At 31.4% G+C, this 11,418-nt stretch overlaps 1 protein-coding gene across 2 annotated transcripts; it reads right to left on the bottom strand.

Annotated features, from left to right (window-relative positions):
• Positions 1–421: 421 nt before the first annotated feature.
• Positions 422–7,024, bottom strand: LOC124838482 (uncharacterized). 2 transcript variants are annotated; one of them, XM_047314091.2, is made up of 11 exons: positions 6,875–7,024; positions 5,815–5,987; positions 5,105–5,196; positions 4,613–4,715; positions 3,756–4,015; positions 3,436–3,567; positions 3,080–3,202; positions 2,777–2,905; positions 1,316–1,533; positions 1,057–1,210; positions 422–965 (listed from the first exon to the last, which is right to left on the bottom strand). In XM_047314091.2, the coding sequence occupies exons 2-11, from the start codon at positions 5,900–5,902 to the stop codon at positions 747–749; spliced, it is 1,518 nt and encodes a 505-aa protein (XP_047170047.1). In that variant the 5' UTR covers positions 5,903–5,987; positions 6,875–7,024; the 3' UTR covers positions 422–746. The 2 variants fall into 2 exon arrangements, with proteins under 2 accessions (XP_047170047.1, XP_047170045.1); XM_047314089.2 differs by lacking the exon at positions 6,875–7,024 and having other exon boundaries at positions 5,815–6,820.
• Positions 7,025–11,418: the final 4,394 nt, after the last annotated feature.

The raw sequence follows: 11,418 nt of genomic DNA, 5'->3' as shown, positions 1-11,418 counted from the left end.
TGTCAATTAATTTCCAAAAGAACGTTTTCTTCACCCGATATTTTCTTTTATCAATTAAGACGCTAAAAATTAAAAAGGTAACTCTTCCACCCTCCCTCCGAATTGACACCTACGTAATAGACCGAAATTCTTGTATGTTCCAGTTTTGAACAATAACATCAAGATGATTTTGTAATATTATAATTTTATATATTCCATTTTACTATAGAAGTTTCCAAAGAGATTTATTCGAGAAATGCTCCAGCAGAAATTAATTGTTTAAACATGGTGAATGTAACTTTCCCTTTAGAACAATTCAGCAGCTCTCATCTTGAACATCGATGTGTCATTTATTATGCAGTAAAATTGAAAATTTGTATTTTTACAGTAAAAACAATAGACAGATTGAAGCAAACACATTATAATTTAACCTATCTTAAAATAATTACTAAAATCCTATTCCTATTATCATTGATTTGAATGCACAGAGCAGAAAAGTCTATACATAAAATATCATTCAGAACACTCATCCTATGGATCTTATAATCCAAATATTTAAGACCAAGTGTGCACTTTATACCAGAAACCCTTTTTCCCTTTCCTCGATAACTAATATAACAAAAATAACAATGAAGTATCAATGAAAAGATTACCATCAACAACCAACTATATTTCCCAATCTATCATTGATATATTCACAAGCTAAAATTTCCCATTTTTGGCTATTCATACCAACACGGGAAATTCCTGTAAAACGATATATCACCTTAGGCCCTAAGTAATAGCTCATAAACGTTGGAGTTGTTTTCCCCACTTACACGCTTCAACATTTCAAAACTTGTTCGACTACCCAAGAATTCAACCCTTTTGAACGTTACGTGGCCACGTGCTATTGTTTCCTTACTTGAGTACACTGATCGTAGCCTATCAGCATGTCTTGAATCACTATGAATTGCAACTTCAATTTCCTGCCTTGACATGTTCTCCTACCATAACGTAAAGTAGATAGAAGCAGAAACCATATTATTAGATAGAGCTGATGATGATGCATGTATTACAAAAGAATAAACTCTGTACCTGATAAAATGCATGTATATGATCCAACACCTGAAGACACGTAAAGCCATTATGGCTGAAAAACGTTCTCGATGAAGGACCCATCTCGGAAAAACGGTCAATTGGGAAGAGTATGGTAAGGAAATGGTTTTTGAATATCAACTCGGATTTCTCACTGCAGAAGATGTTCAGAAAATATTGGAAGACTAGCAATAATTTTATTATATGTTGCTACGCAAGGAAAAGGTGTAACACAAGTCACAGGGAGTTAATAAACAACCTTTCTGTCAGAGGACGAGTGGAGTTCGAAAATGAAGCTTCTGAATCCTTGCCATCCCCTTTTGCGTCGAAAAATATTGAAGCGTGATTTTCACTAGGATCTTCAACACTAAAAGAGTCTGTGTAGATGGAAGCAGTTGAAGTTGAGTCAGATATAGACCAGCAGATAGAGTCGAGAAGGTTGTTGGGTGTTATAGGACGTATTGGAGTTTGACAAGTCTGCAAAATTATGTTCAAATCAAATAAGTGATAAATCCATAGGATGTATATTTTCCTTTCTTTTTAATGCATCCTCTAGAAGTACATGATCGTTGAAGTTTTGTGATGCCAACCTAATTGGGATTTCAAAGTTTCATACTGATGCTTTATGAAGTTAAACCTTTTATACAAATAAGCGATAAATCCAAAGCATCAATCAAATCAAGCAGTAGAGCAAAATGAGGCTTCTTTTCCACATTTGTTAACTGATCAGTTGACCCTCTATAGACGAAATCATGAAATGTCAGCAAATGGGTATTCGATCAGATTGTGTCCTCTCATATTTCCAACTTTTAAATGCTTTATGGATCAAAATTTTCCAAGCTCAACATTTTTTATGTCAAAACGTTGCAATATGATTTTTCTTACACTTACTTGAAAGAGAAAAATAATACACTGATATCCCTTGTTTCTAATTTCTTGACAACTCAAACAATACCCTGTCTTTTGTAAAATTAAACAGAGGTCTAAAAGTAGTTCTACAAAAACTAAGCTAAATAATATAGCGTTTGAAACTAATTGAACTGAATTACACCATAGTAAAGTGAACTTAACCATATTAATCTACTCTAAATTGGTTTTGGATTTCTTAAATTACTTGAATTATTTGAACTATTACCAATGAACATCTTATTTTAAAGTTATATTTTCCAATCATATAAGTTATAGACTAATTTAGTTCAAACAGATTTATTTATAAACAATTCAGCTTTTTTAAAACTAAATTAATATAACATTTCAGTTCAAGCTTTTACAAAACAATTTAGTTCTTTTTTTGTGCAATTCAATTGAGTTTCTTTTATGCAACTGAATTTTGTATCACTTTATTTTTTCACAACCCATGGTGTGTCAATGTAATTTGCCCTTTTTGAGAAGCATCATAAATTAAAGAGTGGATAATACTACTGCTTGGGGTTGAACATTCCCGTGTCTGGTGCCCAAGTTTCGTATGACAGAATTGAAATCTCTCTAGTGTTAAGAAGACTTGTTTTAACTAATATGTGCCAAATTATTATCTTGGATCACATGATTCCTAAATGGACTAAAAGCTACAAACTCTGGTGAATTTAAAATTTAAAACATACAACTGTATTAGGAAGAGGAAAAATAATAGAACAAGACTTTCTATTATTTTTTAGGAAGCCAGAAAGCTAGGAATCAAGAGCAAGCTCACAGAATAAACAGAGGTGAATCAAAGGATGACCTGCATTCGACGGCCACGGCGGTTTCTGACTCCAATTTTTGCAGAGTTCACAATTTGTTGTCTTTCTTCATAGCTGACTTCACTTTCACTATCCAGAGGATAGTCAGTGGCTTTTTGCTTTATTACTTCCTGCATTTCAATACAATTCATGTTATAGTTTCACAAGGGAGAAAACCAAGGTTCTAACACCTAATAGCAATGTTTAAAAAACTAGATTGAAAATGTTTTACTAAACTTGAAAGCACCACAGAAAATAAGAAAAAATGAATTTCAAAACTGTAGAGGAATATATTGAGAAATTACCTTTCCTGAAATGCCACTATTAACGTCTTCAAGTATCAGGCCAACTTGCTTTGCCAAATCAACAGACATGTGAACAAGCCTTCGCACATATTTCTCCTTAGCTGTTTTGATTATCCACAGAGGCTGAAACATATCATAGCAAAGAACTTCGTTGTGATATAAATATTACTGCAGAAGCCTACGTAATGTATAACAATTAAATAGCTTATTAATGTTTTTCACGAGTTGTGCAGCTATAGAATGAAAAGGTAAAATAAAAGGACAAGCAAACTGTTTGAACTTCAGAAAGTTATATCCCTTCGAATGGTCTTTCTTATGATTAGATAAATATTAGAAAACAATGTAGGAGGACTTACTGTAATGAGGTTATTACAATATCCAAGGTATCTTTGGATTGATGTCCCTTCAGTTACTACATGACTAACATTGCAGCCAACAAACCATTGTTCCACCAAATTAGCACCTTCCCTTGAAGCAGACTCAATAACCTACCAAACAATGCAAAGCATATAAACGTCCAGGAAAAGAGCACAGGAACCAGTCGCTAGCTTAACCAAAACAAGGAACTGATACTGACTATTGTGCAACAGACTCCATATCATGTGAAAGACTTCCAATATAACTAGTATAGTATGATCACAAAATATCAGGTATTTGTTCTCAAACACAATTTTACCTTGTTCCTCAACTCGGATGAAATTCCTGGATCAACATAGATGGAGCAACCAGACAAAGTTGAGTCCGAATTTCTGATAGACTCTCTCACAGAGAATCTTTGAAGTTCCTCAACGTTATTAGCTTTCTTCACTTGGTGGATTCTTGCCGGAAGACAATGATTATCAGCATTTGTATACTCAGAAAGCGGCCTAAAATCTTCCATGAGCACGTTGTTATCCCCATAACTCTTCACTCTATAATGTGATTCGCTCAACCTCACTGCAGCAGATACAATAATGTACTTAATTATATAAACATGCATAATTTAAATTCATACATCATTCGAGTTACAACAGTTCAACCATGCTACTTAATTATTAAAATCAATCCAGATAGAGCTAAAGAAGATGAAAATAAAATTAGTCAGAAAAAGTGAAAAATATTTGACCTTAGACAACACAGATGAGTGCTCCTTACTGGATTATTTATGATATTTTGATCAAGTGCAGCAAGATGCTGTTGCTACGAAAAAACCAATAGATTCTTTGAAATTAAAAAAAAATTAAATAAAAAGGAATATGTATCCATTTAAGCTTATCCAACCACTCATTCTCTGAATGAGAAGTGTGTAGCCAGATAATCACCAAAAAACTGCGCTGCTGACTGCAATCACTACAAGAATGTGTAGTTTGTTACATACAAGTAGACTCTACAGCATGAGAGTACAATTCAACATGGGGTCTAAAGATGCAAAATATGAAAGTTGCCAGGTTCCTGTATTGTTTGACTCTACAGCATGAGGGATGAATCATAATCACCAAGAAAGTCAATCAAAATATAAAACATGTCAAATTGAAAACAGTTAAAGTCAATCACCATTTTTCCTGACGCTATCCACAAACCAACCCAGTGTGACAATAAAAAGCCCATTTTTTGTTCCATGCTTCAGTGCATGCTCAAACTTACGTCCACCAAAACTGTACTACACGTTAAAGATTTCATGATGGCAATGAACCAATCAACACAAAATGTATTGGATGAATTCCAATGCTTTGATAAAGGGCCACAAGCAATCATTGTGATCATGTTATGGTAGATCCACTAAACATAAATAAATTATATAACATCTTTCTGAGCTCAGTACAAGTAAATTTAAATAAAGAAGAGAAATTGATAAGGTACGACACTTTGTTCTGACACAACCGAGAAAGTAAAGAAAATATTTTCTGAATGTGAACAGAATTTTTCCCCATGGGGTGTATAATCAAGGTATGACAGTAAATGAGCATTGCATCTTCGTACTACAGCATCATGCTATTGTTATCACAATGTAGGAAAAATCGTATAATTTATGCCAGAAAAGGATATCTGAACCACCAAATGGGTACATTGAGGATGCAAATTAGGGCTATACAGGCCACCTAATCTCTCTGTAGCCTCCATGACCTGATTCCTTGCTTCTGCAAAATCACCAACCGAAAGAAAACAACACAACTGAATATCTCTTTAACTAGTCACGAAAGAGAGAGAAGAGAAACAAAGACGTGACAAAATATCTACTATCATTTCGACTGATAACTAAAACTACACCTTTTCAGCCAATTACATGAAAAGTTTTATGCTAAAAAGACAAGACAACATAAGAGAACAGGTGAAGATAAATTTCATGAAAACGTGCACTGATTATTATCAACCAAATAGAGTACAAAACAAACCCCCTTTTGTTTCTCAACCCTTTGTTACATTTGCTCACTGTGAAAGATAAAACATGAACAGCAGATTACAGAAGTCCAAATATGTTTCATTTGACATCTAATATTGACAAAAAAAAGATAACCACCATTCACCCGTCGATACCGTCTCGATGGAAAGAATAAGGTTCATTCTTTCGCAAAATAAGATGTTATTTAAACACTTATGCTGAATCAAGCCAATGGCTTGGTAATCGGTTGATCGAAACAAAAAGGTTAGAGAAACAAAGAAAAGAAAAAGCAATGGAGAGTGTCAAGCCAGAAAAATAAAACAAAATTCAACCAACCAAAGGTGAAAAGCTGAATGATACAGGAATGAATTCACACCTTTAGATAAACCAGTGACGCATATGACGAGACCGGCAAAAGGAGCAGTTGATGATGGCACTTGCACAGAGGAAGAAACAGGAGACATTGGCTCCAATGGTTGCAAACCTCTGAACGAAGGAAGTGAAGATGAAAACAGCCTCGAACACCCCTTGCCACTCACAACTTCAACTCTACCATCACCACCCATAACAGCCACAAGATTTTTATTACACACAAATTTCAAAAACAAAAGAAACTATTATCCATCATTCAGCAATTGAAGATTGAAAACCCGCAAGGCATCAAAATTCATGACACGGGTTTCCGATAATTCAATAGAAACAACGAATGGGCGAATTAATAAAAGGGGAAAAAAGAGTCGGGTCTGGGAAGAGTTGAACTTTATATGGAGCAAACCCAGATCACGTGAAGGGAAGAAACAGTTCCAAAATTGAAATTTTGTACAAGTTAAAAAGGGCTTTGAGATTAAAAAAAAAACGGAATCTTGAGTAAAGGGGTTGCTGTTGTTGTGGAGTTGGGGACAGAGAATGGATTTTGAAGATGTGTTCGTTTTTGTTTTGGAGTGTGTGTGTGTGTGCAGAGCAGAGATGGGACAATAAGAAAAGGGAATTTTTTTGAATGTGGTGCTCTGTAATCTCTGACGAGGAGTCACAGTCAGAATTATGAATCTTCTTTATCTGCGTGAGTAGGCGCAGGAAAGAGTGACCCCCATACCATTATAGTTGCTACTTGTTATAGTGCTTTTTTAAAAAAGGAAAAAACCCTGCTTTTGTAAATTGCAAATGCATGTGATGTCTGAAGGAAATAGTGGGATGAGAGAGAGAGAGATATGGAAGAAAAAGCGGGTCAAAGCAGTAACTGGAATCACACTCACACACCCTTCTCACGTCTCAACTTAACTCAACCCAAATTGAAATGAAAAGAAAGAGAGAGAGAAGAGAGAACAGGCTTTTGTTTTGAAAAAGTTTGGAGGATTCCCATTTCTTAAAGTGAGCGCGAGGTTTAGGAAATGTGAGTTAAAGATAGATGTGAGGAAGAGGAAAGAGACAAAGCTCACCTGGGTTGTGGTTAAACTCTTCAACTATGGACCGTGTCGTTGGGTGGGGTTCATGGTCTTTGCTCATAACAACACAGGAGACTGCTGTGTGGTCCGTGTTGTGTTGTGTTGTGTACCTGTCTCAGCGACACGCCGGCGAAACCTTCTTTTCAAATTCAATGTCCTCATCCTCCAAACTATTATTGCCCCAATTACATTTACATCTTTATTTTTATAAAATGCAGACTTAAAAAAGTTAAAAATATACTTTAATATATATATATTTTTTACATTTGATAGTATTTTTTCTTTTTTATTTTTTAAAGAAATATAAAACTTTATTTCTTTACAACTATTTTATTTTATACTATTTGTCATATAAATGAAAAAGTTTATCACATTATTCTAAAAAAGTTACATTTCCAAGAAATCTAAAAGTGAATATAATTTAAAATAAATAAACAAATCTATATCACTGTATAAACTATTGATAATTCTCGAAAAAATATTAACAAAATAAGTAATGGACAGACATAATAAGTTTGTTAATAGACTTTAAACTTTAAATAATTTACTGTTATACTTTTATAATCTTATTCTTTTAGAGCTAACATAACAGTTATATATTATAGTTTTAAGTTTCTGTCCATAGAAAATATACTCAATGTGACTCTTAAAATAATTATTATAGAAGTATAAAAGCATGGTAATTGATAATTTATAATTTCACAATAGTTTACAACTGTTTTACATTATTAGTGTATATTTTTCTTTTCTTCTTTCTAATATATCTCCTCTTTTCTTTCTGATTTGAAAGTGATTTATTTATTTTTTTAGGTAACTTTAAAATAAGATATCACCTCAATATTTTCTTTTCTATTATTGAGTTTTGTAGGGTAAGATTAAGACTTTGTTTTTTTATAGATAAAAGTTCGAAAGATTCTTGATTTTATTTTTGTTTTGCTACTTGAAGTGTATATGTTATTTTAAAATTGCATCTAATGATTCTTTAACATACACATCAGGTTTTTAAAGGACTTGTTTGGAAGTGAATGTGTTTAATATTAAACATTATCGTATATAAAAATTGAAACTTCATAAAAATAATTGAAAACTTTTAGTACACAATCTAGATTTTTTTTTACATATTTGATATGTTTTTAGAATTCTTTAATCTAATTGTTATATTTAGGAAAACTAGTTCTAAGAATGTTTTAAAATGGATAGAAAGCAATTTAATATCACATTTTTTTGTATGAAACCATACTTTCTTTAAAGATAATTGTACTCAGAAAATGATGAAATTACATTGATAAAACACATACCTACTATTTCATGATTCAATTGGATAATTTCTTCTAAAAAATAATTGTTATATCTTTTTTTATCAATTTGATTATGTTTAACGAATTATTTTGCGTTACAATTATATTTATTAAAATTTATGCAATGTATCAAAAGTATATTTATTAAAATATGAATCATTTAATTATCGATTTATTATTGTTAATTTTTCTAAATATTTAGACGAAGCCAAATCCTCATATGAGATCAGTATATGATCCGTGCATGGAAAGAAACTAATCTTAACATCTCAATAAAAAATGAAATTATTGATTCTATTTAAACAACTCTTGATTTGTGGATCTACGCATTTAATTGTATGACATATTTTGCTATGATACATACCCAACAATTACCCTAAAAGAACTACTAAATGTATATTACGTTATTATCAAGAGATATACACATACAATAATTTATATAATATAATTACTAGTCGTCTTATTTATTATATTTCAAATTTCTGTCATAGTTTTAAGATTATCGTATAGTATGTTGTTTAGTAACAGCTCTTAATATAAATAATGACTTAATTTGTGATGGTAATATAATTTAATTCATCACGTATCTAAAACTTAATGGATAACTAACACTTTTCGTGCATTATTTCAAATTTGTAATAAGTTTAAAATTTAAACCAATGTCATTTTATAATTTCGCAAATTAAGTATTATTTATTATCAATGTCATGCTATCATTATCTTATTATTATTATACTACGTTAAGTCAGATTAGCACATTTTTCTTGCCTGATGTAACTTTTTCCCTTTTCTTCTCTAGATTTTTACTTTCAATTAAAAATAAAAATAACTATCAATTATTAATTTCTATATTGAAGTCATCATTTATCATATTTATTAATTTTCTATCAGCCTTTGTTTATTTTTGTCAGCAATCATAACTCATCCCTTTTGAGCTTGGAAACATTATTGGTGGTTGAATTTGTTGCAGTGCTTTCAGACATTAATTACTGAATTGACAGCACACACAACATTTTGTGATTTTTCAAAGAATCCATGATGTGAGTTATAACTTGTGAGAAATACTATTCACACATAATATTTCAATACGTAATCATAATCATTCAAAAATAAATTTAACGATGCTGATCGCACTTCAATATACATACATGTTTTCCACTCTAAAAACCATCCACCTAATACCGCGCGAGAAAACGATAACGTGTAAAGGTAAACATTAATAGATAGTTGTATATAATTGTGAGTTATATATTACAAATTAATTTGAAAATTCTGAGCATGGGAAGCTAAGTTTGTAATGTAGGAAAATGGTTGAGTATATGAATAATTCTGATCGTTGTGCATGAAATCCTCTTTGCACACATGATGCGTCTTTGTCACGTAGCAAAGGGTAGTGTGGAAGAAGAGGAAGGAAACAGGACCACCTTAAAGAGTGGTCACTGGTGATAGTGCAAAAAAAGGTAGTTTGGTTGAATTTGGAAATTTTCTCGTGGCTTGACTTCACCCTCGTCTTCTTCCCACCCATACCATTACCTTTCCAAACTCGGCCCCTGTGCCAACGTTAAAATCTACAACTCTATATGTTTGTTTTATTAATCTACAAACAGCTAGGTCGGGATAACGTTTTCTAAACCATTCGTCGTGCATCACACAAAGCATAAACAATCACATGTATATATATATATATATATATATAGTTGACTTCATGTTTTCCACAACTCAAATCCATGCTTCTTTGTGGTAATAAGATTATTATAACACATTAGTTTAGGTTAAAATATATGAATTTTACACTGCAAGATGTCATAAAAGTAAACACAAAAAAAAAAAGTGAGTTGATCTTGTGATTCAACTTCAACTCGTGGCATTGGATTTTCTGGCTCACAACATTGCAAGAGATTCCGTGAACTTATTTATTTAACTAAATTAATTCATCTCTCTCTCAATATATATACATATATATAAGTATATATATATATATAGTTGTGGCATAGATGGAGTGTAAATACAGTACTCCACCACGTGTGTGTTGCCAAAACTAGCTAATAAGTGGCCTATAATATCAATGGATGGTTGCAAGAGAATTGAAAAAAAAAAGAATAAATAATGGAAAAAGAAAAAGGTGGGTGAGACAATGGAGTCAACTAAGGTGTTAGCCCCCACTAAAGTATACATGATGAGCTTTGGAGAATAATGGTGGTAAGAAAATTATAATTTTGATTTGGAAAAAAAAAAGGAAATAGGTAATGCGAGACCATAGAATAAATAGAACTTGTTAAATAAGAATTTGTAATATGATAAATAAGATGACAATATTTTTTATATTTTCTTAGGAGATCATAATTAATGCAAAATTCTTATTGACTTTGTACAGGATTAATATTTTAGAAAAGTTATTGAATTTTTTAGTAGGACTTTTGCTCCAACCACTTATAGTTAAAATTTAGTAGAAACTATAGTTATAAGTGAGATTTGCTAAATAAGAATTATCACTTAGTTGTTGGTGATTGAATGGTTATCCAATAGGCACTGTTCTGTCCAATAGTACAGTAGCTTCATTCCTATATTTTAACTCTTGATGCTTTCGAGTAGACTCCTGCAATTTGCTGGCCTACAGAAGATTGTATGAAGCTTACAAACAAGAAGTTGGCCATAAACAAAAAAATAAATTAGTTTAATTTCACTAACATAAAGGGTGACGAATCATACTTCTCAATAGGCAAGTCCATGACTTACACCATCTTTTGGAGAATTGAAAATTTTATTTTCTCATATAATTACTATATGATTAAATATATTAATATTTTTACTCTAAACTTTTTATTTATACTTAGTATCATTACCATTATTATTAATGTTATTATTTAAATATAATATTTCATTATTTAAAAACATGTGGTTGTCTTTAACCAGCACATGTAGCATTCACATGCGAGCGAGTAAGGTCACATTCTGCGAATCAGAATAACAAAGTTAAAAAACTGTTGAAAAATTAAACTATTTTACTAATTGATAATTTTATAACTGATTATTTGTTATAATAAATTTATAATTAATTTTATTTGAGAGCATTTATTTGAAAATCATTTGTAAATAGATTTCATTTATATACAATCAAAAATCAATTGTTACATAAAAGGAACAAGACATATGAAGCCGAAGAAACATACTGTTGGAAAATTATAATATACTGTAAATTTCTTTATTATATGACTTCTTCGATAAAGAGAAATTCTAAAT

The sequence above is a fragment of the Vigna umbellata genome, chromosome 2 (assembly GCF_029865625.1).
Source record: "Vigna umbellata cultivar VRB3 chromosome 2, Vumbellata_1.0, whole genome shotgun sequence".
Lineage (NCBI taxonomy): Eukaryota > Viridiplantae > Streptophyta > Magnoliopsida > Fabales > Fabaceae > Vigna > Vigna umbellata.
This window is presented reverse-complemented; position numbering and strand designations above follow the sequence as displayed.

Coding starts and splice junctions, on each gene's coding strand:
- LOC124838482 (XM_047314089.2), bottom strand. CDS start 6,004: ATGGGTGGTGATGGTAGAGTTGAAGTTGTGAGTGGCAAGGGGTGTTCG. Junction 5,197..5,814: donor CGTCACTGGTTTATCTAAAG/GTGTGAATTCAT, acceptor GTGATTTTGCAG/AAGCAAGGAATCAGGTCATG. Junction 966..1,056: donor ATATACATGCATTTTATCAG/GTACAGAGTTTA, acceptor ACGTTATGGTAG/GAGAACATGTCAAGGCAGGA.